This window comes from Hyla sarda, chromosome 9, assembly GCF_029499605.1.
Source record: "Hyla sarda isolate aHylSar1 chromosome 9, aHylSar1.hap1, whole genome shotgun sequence".
Lineage (NCBI taxonomy): Eukaryota > Metazoa > Chordata > Amphibia > Anura > Hylidae > Hyla > Hyla sarda.
In genome coordinates, this window is record NC_079197.1 from 18,019,749 (window position 1) to 18,042,258 (window position 22,510).

The window sequence follows — 22,510 nt, forward strand, 5'->3', positions numbered from 1 at the left end:
ATATGCCTCCAGCTGTTGCAAAACTACAACTCCCAGCATGCCTGCACAGCCAAATGATGTAAGGGCATGCTGGGAGTTATAGTTTTGCAACAGTAGGAGGAACACAGCCCGCAGCAACACTGCTGTAAATCTGAGTTTTACCAATCATATGCCTCCAGCTGCAAAACTGCAACTCAAAGGATGTGTGGGCATGCTGGGAGCTGTAGTTTTGCAAAAGAGGTAAGCACACGTGTGTGTATAGCATAAAACCAGAAAGGAAAGGGTTACAGATGCTTAACCCCGAGATCAGTGACTGAGGAGAGTGAGGGAGGGTGAGGAGGGGGAGTGGTTATCACCTGAGGAGAAGAAAGGGACCCGCCCCTCTGCTTCTAGTCGACAACATTAAGGTAATTCAGAAATAAAGTTAATTCTGAGAGAAATATAGGTCATAGACACATAAAAATGATACGAACATGATCAGGATGAGATACAGAGAAACATATAACAGTTTAGTTTTTTTTTTGGGTGATCTGACAGGTACGCTTTAAAGGCCTCAGTGCAAACCCACGTCTCACCAGCCACAATATAGCGGAAGCTGTACTGTGAGACGGTGCGTTCCCCTGTAATAAGATATCGGCACGATTTCCGTGGATGTAGCGGACGGACACAGCTGGTGACGTCATTCTCTAGCGTCAGCCCACCCACTCCTTTGTGAAGCGGCGGCGGGGCTGAGACACTTGTATTATTTCTATTTTATAGGTTTTCCGATCCACTTTCCAAACAATCCTCCAGGTTCCGGGGTCCTTTCCGGCAGCTCTTCTGAAAAGCATCAACTTAAAAATGTTGCATTGAAGATGATATAATTGAACAAAAAAGTTCGGATACGCTCCCCCCCCATCCAACAATACGTGGTTGTTCGGCCGCAGTTTGGCTCACGACTCGGTAACGTGGTAAAAGCTTTAATCAGATCCATGTATGAGTCGAAATAAACAGTCACGGGCACCCTGTAATAAAACTGCACTTCACGTGGCCACAGACTTCAGGAAAAACATCTTTAAAAAGGCAATTAAAGGACGCACAATATAATTTCGCCTCTCTCAAAATTGCCGGCGCATGAATGTAGCTTTAACTATTTGCTGGTGTTACAGTAAAGCCTGTTCTTGTGATGCAGGTCACCTCTGTCGTAACCATACAGACGCCGTACATACGCCGTACATGGGCCTCATGTATAAGACAAAGGCTAGGCTCACAAAAGGTTATTGCTGCATGTCCCAGAAAAATTATAATTAAATAAAATTAATAAAAATTTAATAAATAATAGTCTGTATATAGTCAGCTAGTGAATACTTTCAGGCCTCTTCCATGTTTATTTCTGCAGTACTCCATAGCGCAGCAGCAGACCACGCTACTGGGTCCGGCAAAAGAATCGTACGCATAGAAAGTGGCCTGAAGATAGTTAAAGGGGTTCTCCGGCGCTTAGACATCTTATCCCCTATCCAAAGCATAGGGGATACGATGCCTGATCGGCGGGGGTCCCGCCGCTGGGGACCCCCCGTGATCTTGCACGCAGCACCCCAGTTAAAATCAGTCCCCAGAGCATGTTCGCTCCGGGTCTGATTACCGGCGACCACGCGGCAGGCGGCGTGTGACGTCACGCCTCCGCCCCCGTGTGACGTCACGCTTCGCCCCTCAATGCAAGCCTATGGGAGGGGGCGTGACAGCTGTCACGCCCCCTCCCATAGGCTTGCATTGAGGGGCGGAGAGTGACGTCACACGGGGGCGGAGGCGTGACGTCACACGGGGGCAGAGGCGTGTCGTCACACCCCGCGTGGTCGCCGGTAATCAGACCCGGAGTGAACATGCTCCAGGGACTGATTTTAACTGGGGTGCTGCGTGCAAGATAACGGGGGTCCCCAGCGGCGGGACCCCCGCGATCAGGCATCTTATCCCCTATGCTTTGGATAGGGGATAAGATGTCTAAGCGCCGGAGTACTCCTTTAATAGCTGATTACATTAGCGCCATTAAACCAAACCGACCCACTGCTCTGCACCACGGTATATGTCAGCATTCCATTTTTTGGGTCATAAGGCCAAGGCTAGGTTCACATCACGATTTAACCATCTGGTTATCGGAGCGTAAAATCGGACGGAATCGGGATTGCAAAAAATCGTATACAATCGTATGCAAAAATCTCTTTGCTATAAGATTTATAATCGTTTCCAAAAATCACACGGATGAAAATTCCATCCGATTTCCAATAAAAATATGATGCTGTTTTTAAAATAAATCTGTATGCCAATGGCAATAAAGTTTTATATATTTGAAGTGTAAGTGTTTTGAAGTCTACTGCGCATGCGTACAAAAAAAAAAAAATCGTGTGCTATTAATCTGATAGAATCGCACAGTCACCCGATTCCATGCGACTTACATAGACATCAATAATAATAAAAAAAATCGGACACGATTTCAATCCGATTTTGAATCTGGACGAAAAATCGTGGTCAACCACAATTTTACCTCCGATCTTAAATTGTGCAAAATCGGATGCAGATCAAAACTGATGCATTTGTTGTCTATCATTAATGAATGGAAGTCAATGGATACGACTTGGCGTGCAGATTTGTACCATTTCAAAGTTAAAAATCGTGAGAAGGAGGATGGTAAAATCGTCATGTGAATACGCCCTAAGTTTACAACGTTATTTGCCAAAGATTTGCATTGAACAAAAAAAACTGATCCGTTAGTACCCTGGGTTTGTTTTAGTTTTTTTGACCAGACAAAAAAAAAGCCTCGGTTTGCCAAAAAATTATTAAATTATGCAAATTAGCATGGCCGGTACTTTTCTGCAAGAAAGGTGGCAACCTACTTGTGGGTTGTGAGGAGGCCACATTGACTATTGTTAACCCGTAATGTAGGAGCACAACATGGTGATCTTCCATCATGTGCCCAAGTCACCTACTATGCCCAGGACGAGGCGCAGTTTGACATTACGTAACATTCTGAACATTCCAGCCCCATGAATCCAATAAATACCTGAGACATGACACCTATTCTGGAAGCAAAAATAATGTAAGCAGCCTGGTCCGAACCTTTAATATAAACAGACACCAGGCGGAAACCCAACAGACCCCATTAAAGTCAATGGGATCCGTTGGTGTCCGTTGTGTAACAGATAGTCCAGCTCAGTTTTCTGGCCTTAAAGGGGTATCCCCCTGGAAAAACATTTTTATTTTAATCAACTGGTGCCAAAAAGTTAAACAGATTTGTAAATTACTTCTATTGAAAAAAAATATTAATCCTTCCAGTACTTATCAGCGGTTTGCTCCACAGGAAGTTATTTTCTTTTTGAATTTCCTGTCTGACCACAGTGCTCTCTGCTGACACCTCTGTCCATTTTAGGAACTGTCCGGAGCAGGATAGGTTTGCTATGGGGATTTGCTCCTACTCTGGACAGTTCCTAAAATGGACAGAGGTGTCAGCAGAGAGTACTGTGGTCAGACAGAAAGGAAATTCAAAAAGAAAAGAACTTCCTGTGGAGAATACAGCAGCTGATAAGTACAGGAAGGATCAAGATTTTTTTTAATACAAGTAATTTACAAATCTGTTTAACTTTCTGGCACCAGTTGATTAAAAAAAATAAAAATTCCAGGGGAGTACCCCTTTAACGGAGCCCTGACTGCGATGTTCTGCACCTTGCCCAGTAGGAAATACACACCCCAGTTCTTATCTTTATGGTATATAGGCCTTGGAGTCTTCATAGCGTACAGCTAAGTATAAGACTAATACTAGATCTATACATTACATTCATCTGAAATCACATACAGCAGAGAGTAAGGGTGGGTTCACACCACGATTTTACTATATGGTTTCGGCATACGGTTTCACTAAAAAAAAAAAAAAAAAAAATAAAATAAAAACTTATGCAACCGTACATAGACTTCCCATTCAAAACCATATGCACCATATTGTATACGGTTGCCTCCGTTTTGCAAACCACACGGTTTTTTCCTTTTTTTTTTTTTCCGGACAGAAAACCGTGGCCTACCACGGGTATATGAAGTTAGTAAGTCTTCCCTTCCGGCCCCGCAAGTATTCCCCTGGGCAGGGAGCTATACTTACCTAGTCCTGTCTGCTGCGCTGTAATTACGCCCCCTCAGCACCATTGACAGCCTCAGTCATCTCTATGCTTCGTCTGTTTAGGGAGCAGACGCTGGCTGTCAGTCACACCGAGGGGGGGTGATTATAGCAGAGAAGACGGGACTAGGTAAGTATAGCTCCCTGCTCAGGAGACTACTTACGGGGCGGTGGGGGGAGACTTACTAACTTCATATCCTCACCATCCCTGTGGGAAGGAACGTCCCCAGGGTGGTTGAGGAAGAAAATGTTACCATATATAAATAGTTGCCACTCATGATATATGGTAAAATCTGATAATTGGTTCCCTTTAAGAAGATTTACACTACAGATTAGGGATCGACCGATATCGGTTTTTCAGGGCCGATACCGATAATCGGTGGAGGTTAGGGCCGTTAGCCGATAACTTATACCGATATTCCGGTATAAGTTATCGGCTATTTATCCCCCCCGCGACACCGCTGCAGATCATTGATTTAAAGCGGGCGCTTTAAATCAATGCACTGCAGTGGCTTTTGCGGTGCCATAGACCACCGCCACCCGCTTCTCTCCCCCTGCCTGTCCGGGGGTCCTGAGACCTATCACTGCCACCACCCGCCCGAACCGACCCATGCCCCCCCCGACCCCATTGCCTCCCCCATCCCCGGTTTTATAATTACCTGTTCCCGGGGTCCACTCTACATCTGGCTCCGGTGGCGTCCTCATGAACTGTCACTGTGCGCACGTCACGTCACTGCGCACAGCGTACAGCGTACAGCGTAACGCAGGACGCAGCGGGAGCAAGAAGAAGCGTGGGCCCCAGAAACAGGTAATTATAAAACCGGGGATGGGGGAGGCAATGGGGCCGGGGCAGTGCGGTGGGGGGTGCGACGCGGTGCGGCGGGGCTGGTCGGGGGCGGGGTGGCCGCGGTGCGGTGGGGGTAATTGCCGATACCGTTAATGCCCAAAATCTTGATTATCGGCCGATAATATCGGCCATACCGATAATCGGTCGATCCCTACTACAGATATTGACATACATTGATATAATCAATGTGTGCTATAGGGGTTCACCTACTGAGACCCCCCAAAATTACTACAATAAGGGTGAAGTGGCCCCTAAGCAGGGGCCCCAGTGGCTGTATCAGATGCTGGCTACTTATATCATTTATTTAAAAAAAATAAAAATTATTACTGGGTTTCCAGCTTTTAAAGTAATTTTTTTTCTTCCATCAAAAAAGTCAAATCAAATCCGGATACGGCGAGCATCCATCGAAATACCTCTAGACGGGCAATGCCTGCGACAATGTGTATCACCGGCTATGACACCGCTAGGTATCAATGTACGCCGGAGTCTGGAGAGGACATAGAATAAGCCAATGGGAGGCAGGAAAGAGGAGAGATATGATGGCAATGACTGACAGGCAGCTGGCAATGACTGACAGGCAGCTGGCAATGACTGACAGGCAGCTGTCAGGAGCGGCGGTGGAGGGATGCGGCGCTCACGTTATGTAACCGCATGTAAGGGAAAGACTCGGAAAACACATCGCACATTTATCTGAAGCCTGTCAGATCGGGGACAGTCACATGTTCATCCAGGATCGGTGGTACCAGTTTATATAAAGCAATTGGGTGAACCAGTGTTTCCCAACCAGGGTACCTCCGGCTGTTGCAAAACTACAACTCCCAGCATGCCCGGACAGCCTTTGGCTGTCCGGGCATGCTGGGAGTTGTAGTTTTGCAACAGCTCAACTTTATCTAATCAGGCTCTGTTCACACTGGTGTTAGAGATGAGCGAACTTACAGTAAATTCGATTCGTCACGAACTTCTCGGCTCAGCAGTTGATGACTTTTCCTGCATAAATTAGTTCCGCTTTCAGGTGCTCCCGTGGGCTGGAAAAGGTGGATACAGTCCTAGGAGACTCTTTCCTAGAACTGTATCCACCTTTTCCAGACCACCGGAGCACCAGAAAGCTGAACTAATTTATGCAGGAAAAGTCATCAACTGCTGAGCCGAGAAGTTCGTGACGAATCGAATTTACTGTAAGTTTGCTCATCTCTAACTGGTGTCCTGGGTTCATTTTCTACTGGGTTTTGTTTGATGAGATGGTCCTTCTGTTATGATCGCCATGACAATCTTGAAAACTGTGCCTATAGGGGGCGCTGCAGATAGCCAAGGGCTGTTTTCCGCCATCTCCAGCAGCTCCCATAGGCAAGGAGTAGCGTGGCGGCGTGCATATGTGACCATCACTCCGTTCTGACAGTAAAGTTGGGCCAAACCCTTATCAAAATTCCAGGGGATCCCAAAAGTTGGTAGAAAAATTTAAGGGCTCTATTATACCAGGCGTGTATCGACCAAACAGGCTAATATCGCCCCGTGTGGGGCCAACGATCATCCGATGAACAAGCAAACATTTGTTCGCAGGCTGATCGCTTAGTTCTGACACGCTTTAAAAAAAAAAAAATGCAATTATAGGGGCACTGTCAGAGCCGAATGTGGTTACTGATGAAAATTAAAAACCTTTTGTAATATGGTTGTTTAAAATGTAATAAATAAAACGGCTGCTTAAAATGTCACCATTAGGGGTCCTCATACCTACTGGGACACTAACCAGTCCTGCAGAAGCATCAGGCTTGACCATGAGTCATGGACAAGAGATGACTCATGGACAAAGCTACATGAACAGACGCACCAATCACCTGCCCTCACCACAAGGGAGGGACACACCCCCTTCCACCACACGCCAATCACTTCCCTCCACAACAAGGGAGGGACACACCCCCTTCCACAACACACCAATCACTTCCCTCCACAACAAGGGAGGGACACACCCCCTTCCACAACACACCAATCACTTCCCTCCACAACAAGGGAGGGACACACACCCTTCCACCACAACAAGGAAGGGACACACCCCCTTCCACCACACACCAATCACCTCCCACCACAACAAAGGAGGGACACACCCCCTTCAACCCCACACCAATCACCTCCCACCACAACAAGGGAGGGACACACCCCCTTCCACCACACACCAATCACCTCCCACCCAAACAAGGGAGGGAAACACCCCCTTCCACCACACACCAATCACTTCCCTCCACAACAAGGGAGGGACACACCCCCTCCCACCACAACAAGGGAGGGACACACCCCCTTCCACCCCAATCACCTCCCACCACAACAAGGGAGGGACACGCCCACTTCCACCCCAATCACCTCCCACCACAACAAGGGAGGGACACGCCCACTTCCCCTGAGAGGATTTCTAACATTGTGAGCTAATGAAAAGAGGGATTTTTATAATAAATATATAGGCGATAGAGGCATAAAAACTAGATGTACATGGTCAGGATTAGGTACTGACCTACACATTTTTTTTTTGTGTGGGATCTGACACATTTTAAAAACCTGTGAACAACGCCTTTAAATCATTGTTTCATGGATCCTTGAGAACCCCATTGACCATGAGGAGCAAAAAAAAATCCTGAAAGAAAGAAGGGGCCACATTGCCAGCGTAAACACAGCCTTATATATGAGCACTGAGAACAGGATCCCATTTATATAAAATACATACAGGGTCTGCTTTCTGTATTTCTGCTGGGTCTAAAAACAACCCATGGGGGAGATTTTCCAAAACCTGTGTGGAGGAAGAGTGGTACAGTCGCCATAGCAACCAATCAGATCACTTCTTTCATTTTTAAAGGGGTTCTCCGGTGGAAAACTTTATTTTATTTATTTATTTTTAATCATCTGGTGCCAGAGAGTTAAACAGATTTGCAAATTACTTCTATTAAAAAAAAAAAGCTTAATCTTTCCAGTACTTAGCTCCTGAATACTACAAAAGGAAATTATTTTCTTTTTGGAACACAGAGCTCTCTGCTAACATCACGAGCACAGTGCTCTCTGCTGACATCTCTGTCCATTTTAAGAACTGTCCAGAGTAAGAGAAAATACCCATAGCAAACATATGCTGTTCTGGACAGTTCCTAAAATGGACAGAGGTGTCAGCAGAGAGCACTGTGGTCATGACGTCAGCAGAGAGCACTGTGTTCCAAAAAGAAGAGAATTTCCTCTGTAGTATTCAGCAGCTAATAAGTACTGGAAGGATTAAGATTTTTTAATAGAAGTCATTTACAAATCTGTTTAACTTTCTGGAGCCAGTTGATATATAAAAAAAAAAGTTTTTCACCGGAGTACCCCTTTAATGGCATTTTTTCCTGTTTAGTGAAGAATCTTTCTGCCAGATTCTCCGGCGGGTATACAGGCCACAGGGCAAAAAAAAAATTAAAAAAAATAAAATAAAAAAAAATAAAATAAAAAAAAATAAAATAAAAAGGGTTAACTGAAGCCCGAGAGCGACACATATAAGGCGGCGAGGCGAGTGACAATTACTCGGGGCACGCGTTCACGCTCATCGGCTGCACAGATGTTATGTGACAGAGTTGGCACACACCACAGTGCATGGGTATGGCGTCACGTTTCGTCGCATGCAGGGGTGAGTAATACATTCCTGAGCTCAGCGCCTTCAATCCGGGACCTGGAACGCGTCACTGGGAATAAGGCTTAGAGGGCTGATGTCTTCAAAGGATACAAGTCACGACAGGGTAAAAAAAAATAAAAAATAAAAAAAAAGTCTTGCCCCGGGATAAATAACCTTATATTTTAATAGTAAAGACCAGTATTTCCCAACCAGGGTGTCCCCAAATGTGGCCACACTACAACTCCCAGCATGTCCGGACAGCCTTTGGTTGGGAAACACTGGTTTAGACACTTTTGCACACAGAGATACCAATTATGCTCATTTTTAAGCAGTTTCGTTTTTGCATTTTTTCTTTTTTCTTTTTCTTTTTTAGTTTGGTTGTTTAGGAGGGTGTTATGAATTTTTCATATGATGGAATTTTTATTTTAAAAACTTTTTTTTTCAGATGGGATTTGTACATGTGATCACTAGTGCGCACACTGCAACACCTATGTCAGTGTTTCCCAACCAGGGTGCCTCCAGCTGTTGCAAAACTACAACTCCCAGCATGCCCGGACAGCCTTTGGCTGTCCGGGCATGCTGGGAGTTGTAGTTTTGCAACAGCTGGAGGCACCCTGGTTGGGAAACATTTCCCTAAGGTGGTTAGTCTTGAGTATACTGTATCATTTACAATCATACGGCCCACTAGGTAGAGGTTTTAGACGTCTTGGGGTACGTTCACACGGGCAGATTACCTGCGGAATTTCTGCAAAGTATTTGCTGCGGAAAATCTGCAGCATATTTTGCTACCATTGACTTCAATGGGTCAGCAGAAAATCCACAATAGAGGCAGATTTGGAGATTTTCCTTCTTACCCACTGAAGTCAATGTGCATGCTGGGAGTTGTAGTTTTGCAACAGCTGGAGGCACCCTGGTTGGGAAACACTAACCTATGTTATAGTTGCCCAAGCATGGCAGCTAATGTGGCCTCCACAAGGCCCCCTGCTGCCATGACAACCCATCTGCACTCTGCAATTGCATCGGCGCTCAGACAAGATGAGGACCTGGCATGTATCCACCTAGATGCCTCCGCAGCTATTGACCACAGCATCTAGGGGGTTAAATTGCCCGGGATCAGACATATGGGTGTGTTTACACAGGCGAATTACCCGTGAGTTTCCTGCAGCAGACCCCATTAACATCAATGTAATTTGCTGCAGATTTTCTGCTGCGGAAAATCGTTGAGGCTACAACCCGCAGTTGGAAACTCGCTTAGGGCGTGTTCACACTGCGGAATCTCCGCTCGCTGAATTCAGCGAGCGGAGATTCCGTCTAGAGGCCACCGCCGAAAATACTTCGGTGCTAGGGCCGCGGGGCACTGAGCCATCACCATTGACAGCTATGCAGTGCTCGCTGAATCCGCGCAAAGAATGAACATGTTCTTTGTGCGGAATTGCCCTCTGCTGGAATTCCACAGTGTGAACGGGTCTCGCAGAGACCCATTCACACTAATGTTAAGTTCACACCGCGGAATTCCGCTCGCGCAATTCCGCCCGTGGAATTCCGTAGCGTGAACGTACCCTAAGAAGGAAATTTCCCACTGACAGTGGAAAAATACGCCATCTCTATAGACGACAATGCAATTCTGAGCAGATTTTGCAAAAAAAGAATTGAAAATTCATGCTACGGAGGGGGCGGAAGTGGAATTTTTGCGGCAGATGTTTCCACCGCTGAAATTATGCCATGTGATGGTGCAGCAGAATCCCGCTGAAAACAATCCCAGAATCCCAGTGAATTTCCAAGCTGAATTTTTTGCAATCCGCTAGAAAATTCCGCCGTGACAACGAGGCCCAACCCTGATCCCAGCTGCTGCCGGCGAATGTCAGCTGTAACGTGCTAATAGAGGACCACACAAATAGCAGAAAATACATAAAACTAAAAAAATAAACAGTTCTGCAAAGAAAAGACACGTAAAAATCCCAGCATCTCGCTTTGGTTTCCTGATGTTTGTAGTTGATGGAAAACCTAGTATCCAGATGTTATATAAAACTACACAGATTTTATCCTTTTAGGTCATAGGTCAGTGTTTCCCAATCAGGGTGCCTCCAGCTATTGAAAAACTACAACTCCAAGCATGCCTGGGCAGCCAATAAACTGAAACCTGACTGACCAGAACACCCAATTTTACATAAAAAAAAAATATTATATATACATACATAATATGGGATAAAATGAGCAATGGAGTTACCATGTACAACACACAAACCCAAATAATGATTATAGAGTATTATGTGTCTAATTACTAGTCCCCAGCATGGCTCCCAATCTCCCTCCCGGTCCCCAGCATGGCTCCCCATCTCTCTCCCGGTCCCCAGCATGGCTCCCAATCTCCCTCCCGGTCCCCAGCATGGCTCCCAATCTCCCTCCCGGTCCCCAGCATGGCTCCTTATCTTGCTCCCGGTAACCATTACGGCTCCCCATCTCATTTCTGGTCCCCAGCATGGCTCCATATCTCTCTCCGGGTTACCAGCATGGCTCCCCATCTCATTTAAGCTCCCTGTACGGCTTCCCATCTCACTCCTGGTCCCCAAACTGGCTCGCCATCTCACTCCTGCTGCCCAGCATGGCTCCCCATCTCACTTCTGGTCCCCAGCATGGCTCCCCATCTCACTTCTGGTCCCCAGCATGGCTCCCCATCTCACTTCTGATTCCCAGCATGGCTCCCCATCTCATTTAAGCTCCCTGCACGGCTTCCCATCTCACTCCTGGTCCCCAAACTGGCTCCCCATCTCACTTCTGGTCCCCAGCATGGCTCCCCATCTCACTTCTGGTCCCCAGCATGGCTCCTCATCTCCCGCCTGGTCCCCAGCATGGCTCCTCATCTCCCGCCTGGTCCCCAGGATGTCTCCCCATCTCACTTCTGGTCCCCAGCATGGCTCCCCATCTCACTTCTGATCCCCAGCATGGCTCCCCATCTCACGCTTGGTGCTCAGCATGGCTCCCCATCTCACTTCTGGTCCCCAGCATGGCTCCCCATCTCACTTCTGGTCCCCAGCATGGCTCCCCATCTCACTTCTGATCCCCAGCATGGCTCCCCATCTCACTTCTGATCCCCAGCATGGCTCCCCATCTCACTTCTGATCCCCAGCATGGCTCCCCATCTCACGCTTGGTGCTCAGCATGTCTCCCCATCTCCCACCTGGTCCCCGGCATGTCTCCCCAGCATGTCTCCCCATCTCCCGCCTGGTCCCCAGCATGTCTCCCCATCTCACTTCTGATCCCCAGCATGGCTCCCCATCTCACTTCTGATCCCCAGCATGGCTCCCCATCTCACGCTTGGTGCTCAGCATGGCTCCCCATCTCCCACCTGGTCCCCAGCATGTCTCCCCAGCATGTCTCCCCATCTTCCGCCTGGTCCCCAGCATGTCTCCCCATCTCACTTCTGGTCCCCAGCATGTCTCCCCATCTCACTTCTGGTCCCCAGCATGGCTCCTCATCTCACTTCTGATCCCCAGCATGGCTCTCCTCATACCTAGTCTCTACCATGGCTTCCCTCTGAGACCCAGCATGGCACCTCTCCTCAATACGGAATAACATGGCAGCTGTGCCCTCCCTTTTCCTGACAGTCTTGTTGCTCTCCTACGATGGTCATTGATGCTGGACATTCTCCTCATGCTTGCCGCATACAGGCCTCCTCCATCTTGGTTGGGTTAAGGGGAGGTTTGTTCATAGAGGGGTCTGGATGTCTAGTGTTACTTGTATATCAGACATATGTCCTGTAAACCTGCCCATCTGTGTGATGACATCCATGGAGAACAAACAGGCCTCTAACTTTCTAAACATCATTAAAGCCATCTATGTGTATTGTGGGATTTCTATAAAGCAACGCAACTCTCCAGCTGTTACAAAACTACAACTCCCATCATGACCTGACACCCTGCAGTTGGGAGTCGTGTTTTTCTGGATAACCGCAGGGTGGGGAAACACCTGTCTAAACTAACTGATAAGGAATTCATAGTCATACAATGTGTTGAATATTTGTCTAAATTCACCCAAAAGCCATAAAAAAAATTAAAAAAAATTATATAAATTATTTATATATATATATATATATATATATATATATATATATATATATATATATATATATATATATATATATATATATATATATATACACACACACACACACACACACACACACACATAATAAAATTCTTTTTTTTTTTTTTTTTTTTTCATTTTTTTATTTTATTACAATAACAGTAAAATATATCCGTTCCCTATAGGGGATGACGAATATTACACAGCCCGTACATACGCCCAATGTAGACAAAAACTGGGTCACTCTGTACCCCCGTTACAGCACAAAATACTTGTTTCATCTTCGTGTATTACATCAAGTCACCATTACAAGACACACAATCCACATCCCCGGGGCCCGGCTGCGAAACCACACAGCCCCCTTTCTGCATTACGGATGGAACAATTTTTTTTTATTATTATTTTTTTCTTTGTACTATAAAAAGGTTAAAAACATAAATTACGTAAATTTGTGCAGAGACTCATGCACGTAACCCCCCCTACCCATCCCTAATAGTACTATACTGTGCCAAGCTCCTTTACATGTCTGCAGCTGCATACCACATGTGCTAAAATCCAGTGTTTACCACCCATAGTGCCTCCAGCTGTTGCAAAACTACAATTCCCAGCATGCCCGGACAGCCGAAGGCTGTCCGGGCATGCTGGGAGTTGTAGTTTTGCAACAGCTGGAAGCACCCTGGTTGGGAAACACTGCACTTATTCTACAGAGAAACCTCCCTATAGTGTGCATTTCGCTGATCTAGCATGATCAATGGTGGTGTCCATCCAGAGCCTGCTGGTTCTTGCATGTAATTCCCCCTCCCCATAGACTGCACCTACAGACTCAGCACTCCTCTGTTAAAACTGGATCAATAGTAGCGTCCATCCTGAGCTTGCTGATTCATGCACAGAAGGGGCGAATAAGGACTACGCCAAACGCGTTAAGTAGCCACGTCAGCGCCAATTTCAATACCATCCAGAGGCTTACAGAAGGCCATTTCGTAATCTTGCCGCCCTGCCGCACATTTACATTATTAGCGCAGGGTCACATGTGCCATATTTTACTGCATATTTCCTGCAGCTGATTTTGTTACCCATTGACTTTAACGGGGAAGAAAATACGCAACAGCAAATACAGCACTTGTGGGTGCGTTCACACGGGCGGATTTTTTTTGCGGGTTTCCCGCTCAAATTTGAAAGCGGGCGGGCTCTTCTCGGCTGTCCGCAGCAGATTTTCCGTGGCGGAATTTATGCTGCAGAAAATCAGCCGCAGTCCCTACTGACTTCAATGGGGCTTGCGGCGGATTTACCGTAGCGTAAATTCCACAGCGGAAAATCTGCTGCGGAGAGTCGAGAAGAGCCCGCCCGGTTTCAAATTTGAGCGGGAAACCCACAAAAAAATCCGCCCGTGTGAACGCACCCTTATAGTGATTTTTGGTTGACCGATCCTTAAATTTCACCATATTATGAAACTGGCCTAAGGTTTGGTGATGACCTCTAGGGGACGCTGTAGTTGCTGCCGAACTCCATATAGAAAACAGAGATGAGAACGACTCCAGGACTCATACCTCCAGGTAGTTTTACAGGGAGGCAAGTTCTTTAAAGTGGTACTCCCCTGGAAATTTTCTTTTTTTTTTTTTTTTTTTTTTTCAAATCAACTGGTGCCAGAAAGTTAAACAGATTTGTAAATTACTTCTATTTAAAAATCTTAATCCTTCCAGTACTTATCAGGTGCTGTCTGCTCCACAGGAAGTTCTTTTCTTTATGAATTTCCTTTTTGTCTGACCACAGAGCTCTCTGCTGACACCACTGTCTATTTTAGGAACTGACCAGAGTAGGACAAATCCACATAGAAAACTTCTCCTGCTCCGGACAGTTCCTAAAATAGACAGAGGTGTCAGCAGAGGACACTGTGGTCAGACAGAAAGGAAATTCAAAAAAAGAAAAGAACTTCCTGCGGAGCATACAGCAGCTGAAGATTTTTTTTTAAATAGAAGTAATTTACAAAATTTATTTAACTTTCTGGCACCAGTTGATTTAAAAAAAAAAAATGTTTATCCCTTATGGTTTCCAGGCCCCAAATTTTTTAACAGCGCCCCCGGTGACCATGTGCTTTATTACAGGTAAGGCTGCTACCTCTGCACCCCCAAAAGGCAAATAAGGATAGGAAAGTAACAAATATCTTAATAAGGGCGCATTCATATCTCACTTTGCAAAACCGGCAGCCAGATATGGCAGGAAAAGTTTAAAACCGCCTCCTGCCGTATCTCTGCCGGATCCCATTGAATTCAATGAGCCGACCGCGGTCCAGTAGTGTGTCCGGTCGGATCATTTTCTGACCGTATGCGGTTTTCTACCACAGACCAGTTTTCAGTCCTGTTCAAAAACTGGATATGGCCAGAAATTGAGCCGACCGGAGACACGAGCTGACATCATTCTGCTCATTGAAATCAATGGAGTGCGGCGCCGATCTAGCCGGGATACGGCAGGAGGCAGTTTGGAAATTCTCCCGCCATACTTGGCTGGTGGAATCATGTGAATGCAGCCTAAGGCTAGGTTCACACTACGGAATTTCCAATGGGATTCCGCTACACAGTTCACACTATGGAATTTCAGCGACGGAATATCCACCGCCAAAACAATGATCCTGGTCATTCTTTAGGCAGAATCAACGCAGAAGACATCGATTGTCCTGCATGTGGACGGCAATGTCCGCGCGGTCCTAGCACCGACTCCTCCAGTCAGTGCCGGGCGCACTCGGAATCTCTGGACATTCCTCAGTGTGAACCTAGTGTACGAGTCTGTTCACACTGCGCTTTTGTTTCCTCGTTAAAATATACATTTTATACAGATGAAATTGGAAAATGTATATGTTAACGCAGTGTTTTCCAACCAGGGTGCCTCCAGCTATTGCAAAACTACAACCCCCACCATGTAGTTGGTAGTTTTGCAACAGCTGAAGGCATCCTAGTTGGGAAACACTGTCTAAAAATGCTAAAAACTGATGCTACTGTAGGCCACTTACATTATATATAAAAATTATTTTGACACACACACACACACATATACATATATCTTCAAAAATGGTGCGGCACTCCAAATATCCAAAAACTAACTATTTATTCCACATGTCAAACAGTGCGACGTTTCAGCCCCTCAATGGAGCTTTTTTCAAGCTTGAAAAAAGCTCCATTGAGGGGCTGAAACGTCGCACTGTTTGACATGTGGAATAAATAGTTATTTTTGGGATATTTGGGGTGCCGCACCATTTTTGAAGTTATCTACATTTGGCTGTGATCGAGCCTGAGGGGCTGGCACCCGTTTACTGTGGTAAAATATATATATATATTATATATATATATATATATATATATTATATATATTTTTTTTTTTTATGTATTTGTTATTATAATTAGTATTATTCATAATATAAATATATATTATTATTAATAAATACAGTACATGCTATGTATATATATATGTATGGATAACATAATTATTAAATATATACGGTATTTCATATATATATTATATATAGATATATATAGATAGATATAACTACAGCATTCACTTTCTTTTCGCCTCACACAATAGTGTAGTAGTTGACAACATTCTTGTATAGAGCAAAAATTAACTGTACTGTAAGGGAAACCGTGAAACTATGACAAAAATGCAGTGTGATCCCACCCTAAGCGATCAAGCACCCAAACCACATAAATATAGGTGTTTACTCACTCGGGCCTCTACCCATCATGTGGTTTACACCCCCATCACAACAGCTGTACAGCGCCCCCACCTGACTGAGTCAGAGTAAAAAGATCTGTTTATTACTTGTCAGTACAAGAAACTCATAAGATGCCTCAGCTTGGCACAGACGCAGGAACCTCAAATAGTTCCATTAGTCTGTACGCTACATAGTCATAACGTGCACACACTCACCGCTCGGTGCCAAACGCAACCCTCAGTGTGCCCGTCTGTCCATACAGTCCCACCAAGCAACAGATCGGCTAACCCATGCCCACCACCAAATTATGTCACAGATGGGTTCTGACCCATGTCAACCACCAAACTATGTCACAGATGGGTTCTGACCCATGCCCACCACCAAACTATGTCACAGATGGGTGCTGACCCATACCCACCGCCAAACAATGTCACAGAGGGGTTCTGACCCATGCCCACCACCAAACTATGTCACAGATGGGTGCTGACCCATACCCACCGCCAAACAATGTCACAGAGGGGTTCTGACCCATTTCCACCACCAAACAATGTCACAGATGGGTTCTGACCCATGTCCACCACCAAACCATGTCACAGATGGGTTCTGACCCATGTCCTCCACCAAACCATGTCACAGATGGGTTCTGACCCATGCCCACCACCAAATTATGTCACAGATGGGTGCTGACCCATGTCCACCACCAAACAATCTCACAGATGGGTTCTGACCCATACCCACCGCCAAACCATGTCACAGATGGGTTCTGACCCATGCCCACCATCAAACAATGTCACAGATGGGTTCTGACCCGTGTCCACCACCAAACAATGTCACAGATGGGTTCTGACCCGTGTCCACCACCAAACAATGTCACAGATGGGTTCTGACCCATGTCAACCACCAAACAATGTCACAGATGGGTTCTGACCCATACCCACCGCCAAACCATGTCACAGATGGGTTCTGACCCATGCCCACCGCCAAACCATGTCACAGATGGGTTCTGACCCATGCCCACCATCAAACAATGTCACAGATGGGTTCTGACCCGTGTCCACCACCAAACAATGTCACAGATGGGTTCTGACCCGTGTCCACCACCAAACAATGTCACAGATGGGTTCTGACCCATGTCAACCACCAAACCACCTGTGATGTCCTGACCACAGTGCTCTCTGCTGACTTCTGCTGTCCATTTTGGGAACTGTCCAGAAAAGCATATGTTTGCTATGGGAATTTTCTCCAGTTCCTAAAATGGACAGCAGAGGTCAGCAGAGAGTACTGACACCACAGGAAAGGCATTTCTTTTTGGATTTCTCTTTAGTATACAGCCCCTAAAAAGTACTGGAAGGATTAAGATTTTTTAATAGAAATGATTTACAAATCTGTGTAATTTTCTGGAGCCAGTTGATTTAAATAAACGGTAGTACCCCTTTAAAGGTTGTCCTCTATATACAAAACGGTTGATACCTAGCTGATTAGTGGGCGTCCGACCACTGGGACCACCACGGATTGTGAGAAGGCTGGGTTCACACCACGTTTTTGCAATACAGTTCCCGTATCAGGTTTTTGATAAAAAAACGGATTCCTCAAAACCGGACTAAACTGTATCAAAACGTGTGTACAAATTTTAATCCGTATACGATTTGAAAAATAATGTCCGGTTGCATCCGTTTTTATGGAAAAAAAAGTATAAGTTTTTAACTTTTCATTCCATTATGAATAAAGTTTCACTTGTTTAATTGAAATTCCAAGAAAAAAAAACAGTACAAAGTCAAAAACCGTATGGCGAAAACCGGATGGAACCGTACGCACATACGGTATACGTATACGTTTCAATACGGTTTTTCACCCAGACCAAAAACCGTGGTAGGCTGCATTCACACCTCGTGTTCAGCCTACGGTTGCCGGAACCAGCTGGGGGAGGGGAAAACCAGGTGCTCCCGTACCCCAGTCGAACCGGCGCTGAAATTAATTTATTCTAATGAGCCGACCGGAGTCAAACGGTGACTCCGGTCAGCTCATTTGTTTTTGTGACTGGACCTAAAACCGTACTATACTACGGTTTTAGGTCCGGTTAGGAAACCACATAAGGGTCAAAAATTAGCCAGAGTCACCATTTGACTCCGGTCGGCTCGTTAGAGTAAATGAATTTCAGCGCCGGTTCGGCTGGGGTACGGGAGCGCCCGGTTTTCCCCTCCCCCAGCCGGATCCGGCAACCTCAGGCTGAAAATGAACTGTGAATGCAGCCGTAGACTACGGTTTTGGGGACGGGGAAAAAAAAAAAAACTGACAAAACAGTACAGGATGCAAAACGGACACAACCATCTTTTGGCATATGGTTTTCAATGGAGAGTCAATGCATACGGTTTTCAATATGGTTCCATGCGGTTTTCAAATTGAAAACGTATACAGGAACTGTAATGCAAAAATGTTGTGTAAACCCAGCCTAACAGAGATCTCTTGTCCCTGTGAGTGACTAGAGCGGCAGAACGCATGCTTATCCTCAACTCCATTGACTTTATATTAAAAACAGCCAAGCCCTATTACATAACCCATAACCCAGGATCACATGCTTCCACCACATTCCTACACGAAACCAATGGAGACCAAATACATCAGCCACGTCAACCAGGGCTTCAGCACAGTCCCATAGACCTACAGCTACATGGCCATAAGGCCAAGTGTTGGGTACAGGAGTGCTAAGAGCCGTTAGCACCACAATGAGGTGTGTCACAAAACTCCTTTAAGCCTTTAGTGGAAATGTAGCCGCAACGAGCGGTGACTTATGGGGAAAGAGCGCCATGCAATAGTTGGTACCTTCTGTGTTCTACATAAGACAGAGAAGAAGTGGTAATTTATAGATCGTACCACACAGAGAAGAAGTTCTTATCAAGCCCGAGCTGTTTGCCCATGAAGTCTCTACCCCCCCCCCCCTCAAGAGATGACAGGACAGAGTAGGGGTACGTGACTGAAACTGACAACAGTATACCAAACCTACCACGTGTCCACTACACCCTGGTTTCCAAATGATATATAAATCACCATTATGCAGGTATACAAGCGTTACTATCAGTCAGTCACACACCACTTTGGCTGCCACCACAGGCCTTCATATACCATTCTTCCTACCACCACCGGCCAGTCATCTACCACTTTCCATTCCACCCCCGGCCAGTCATCTACCACATTCCATTCCACCACCGGCCAGTCATTTACCACTTTCCCTGCCATCACAGCCACCAGCCAGTCTCATACTTCCTTCCCTGCCACCACAAGGATTAAATTTCCCCTACCCCCACCAGCCAGTCATACACCACCTCCTCTACACATAACCAGTCATACACCACTCCACCCCCCCCCCATCCATATACTACCTCACCTACCACCACCAGCCAAATTCCACTTTCTAGCCATATATACATTTTCCTTACCACCAACACCACCACCACCAGCCCTATACCACCTCCCCTACCACCACCAGCCCTATACCACCTCCCCTACCACCACCAGCCCTATACCACCTCCCCTACCACCACCAGCCCTATACCACCTCCCCTACCACCACCAGCCCTATACCACCTCCCCTACCACCACCAGCCCTATACCACCTCCCCTACCACCACCAGCCCTATACCACCTCCCCTACCACCACCAGCCCTATACCACCTCCCCTACCACCACCAGCCCTATACCACCTCCCCTACCACCACCAGCCCTATACCACCTCCCCTACCACCACCAGCCCTATACCACCTCCCCTACCACCACCAGCCCTATACCACCTCCCCTACCACCACCAGCCCTATACCATCTCCCCTACCATCACCAGTCATACACCATCTCCCCTACCATCACCAGTCATATACCATCTCCCCAACCCTCACCAGTCATATACCATCTCCCCAACCCTCACCAGTCATGTACCATCTCCCCTACCATCACCAGTCATGTACCATCTCCCCTACCATCACCAGTCATGTACCATCTCCCCTACCATCACCAGTCATGTACCATCCCCCCTACCATCACCAGTCATGTACCATCTCCCCTACCATTACCAGTCATATACCATCTCCCCTACCATCACCAGTCATATACCATCTCCCCTACCATCACCAGTCATATACCATCTCCCCAACCATCACCAGTCATATACCATCTCCCCTACCATCACCAGTCATATACCATCTCCCCTACCATCACCAGTCATGTACCATCCCCCCTACCATCACCAGTCATGTACCATCCCCCCTACCATCACCAGTCATGTGCCATCCCCCCTACCATCACCAGTCATGTGCCATCCCCCCTACCATCACCAGTCATATACCATCCCCCCTACCATCACCAGTCATATACCATTCCCCCTACAATCACCAGTCATATACCATCCCCCCTACAATCACCAGTCATATACCATCCCCCCTACCATCACCAGTCATACAATCCCCTCTACCATCACCAGTCAGTCATACACCACCAGTCAGTCATATACCATCTCCCCTACCATCACCAGTCATATACCACCTCCCCTACCATCACCAGTCATATACCATCTCCCCTATCATCACCAGTCATACAATCCCCCCTACCATCACCAGTCATACAATCCCCCCTACCATCACCAGTCAGTCATACACCACCAGTCAGTCATATACCATCTCCCCTACCATCACCAGTCATATACCATCTCCCCTACCATCACCAGTCATATACCATCTCCCCTACCATCACCAGTCAGTCATACACCACTTTCTCTGCCACCATCAGTTGGTCATCACCCTCCCCGCCACCCCTGACCATTCATCTCCCACCTTCCAAGTCATAATTTTCAGCAACCCTTTCCGATAGGATACAACAAGCAATGATCTTTTAACCCATTAAATACAAGACCACACTTTTTTTTCTCCACAGCACAGTGATATCATGGAGCCCCCAGCTGTAGCCTCCCCTGCTGCCAGGTCCATGCAAACTGACTAGAGGCCCCCTGTGTGAACAAGCCCCTTATAAGCATCTCTGCAGTGCAGCACTGGGGGGGAAGTGACAGGAAAGCAGTGCTGGCAGATGGATCTCTTGTCTGCCTGGTGAATGCAAAACTACAACTCCCAGCATGCCCTGACAGGCGAAGCCTGTCAGGGCATGCTGGGAGTTGTAGTTTTGCAACTGGCTGAGCAAATGCACCCCCCTGGCATCCGGCATATACTCACTTTCTCTGCAGGGTAGTGGCCGGGCTGTTGGTGGTGCTGTGCCCGGCTCCGGGGCTGGAGCTGCGGGAGGTGGCCCGGTTGGATCGCGGGGTGTCCCGGGCACGGTGATGGTGCGGCGGTGTGGAGTAGGCTGCCTGGTACCCGGGCTGGTTCTCCCCGCGGTGGTGGTGCTGCTGCTGCTGCGGATGGTGGTGGTGATGCTGCTGCGGATGGTGGTGATGCCCGTAGCCCCCGCAGCCTCCACCTCCCCCGACTGCTTCTCTGTAGTCAGATCGGTGCTGCTCCACCCGGCTCTCCCGCAGCTCCCGGTTCTCCTGGCTCACCCGGTCCAGCTGCACTTCCAGCTCCTCGATGCGGCGCCGCTGGGTCTCCAGTAGTTTCTGCTGGCTCTCGATGATGTTATTGAGCTCCAGAAGATACTCAACGGCCCGGTTCGGGGACTCCTGCCCCCCGGGGTTTGGGCCCGAGCCGGCTCCCCCTTCCATAGCTGCCTGTTGGGGATAACGGAGGTCGGGGCTGTGCAGCAGCGGCGGCGGCGGGGGCTTCGCTCAGGTTGGGCGGCCGGGCATGTTGGCCCGGGGGCGGAGCGCACGATGCTACCGCGGCGACTGCTGCAGAGTCACTGCGCACTGACAGCCGGGAGGGGCGAGAAGCGAAGCGCGTCACTCTAGGCCGACAGCCAATCAGCGCCCGGGGGCCGGGATCCGGCCGACCAATCAGGAGGAGTGTAGGCGAAAACGAGCCAGTGCCGCCCACCAGCGACCTGTCAAAAGTGACACCTGTGGGGGCTGCGGGAGCTGAGGTGAACTACACTTCCCGTCATCCTCTTAGGAAGGAGTGCCCAAAAAATAAGAAATGAAAATAAATAGCAGGGACTGGGCGACCTGTTTTGGAAACACGTGGCTACTGCAGCTCTGCTCTGGTGTTTACATTGGCT

The 22,510-nt window shown here is 47.3% G+C and overlaps 1 protein-coding gene across 6 annotated transcripts in view; it reads right to left on the bottom strand.

Moving 5' to 3' along the window:
- IQSEC2 (IQ motif and Sec7 domain ArfGEF 2) overlaps positions 1 to 22,205 on the bottom strand; it is a 227,854-nt gene extending 205,649 nt beyond the window's left edge. For 5 of the 6 annotated variants that reach the window (XM_056541237.1, XM_056541235.1, XM_056541238.1 and 2 more), the window contains exon 1: positions 21,574 to 22,205. In XM_056541237.1, the coding sequence (XP_056397212.1) occupies positions 21,574 to 22,058 (485 nt within the window). In that variant the 5' untranslated portion in view covers positions 22,059 to 22,205. Of the gene's footprint in view, positions 1 to 21,570 lie in introns of all 6 variants that reach the window. The other variant, XM_056541236.1, reaches the window with a different exon arrangement.
- Between the last annotated feature and the right edge of the window lie 305 nt (positions 22,206 to 22,510).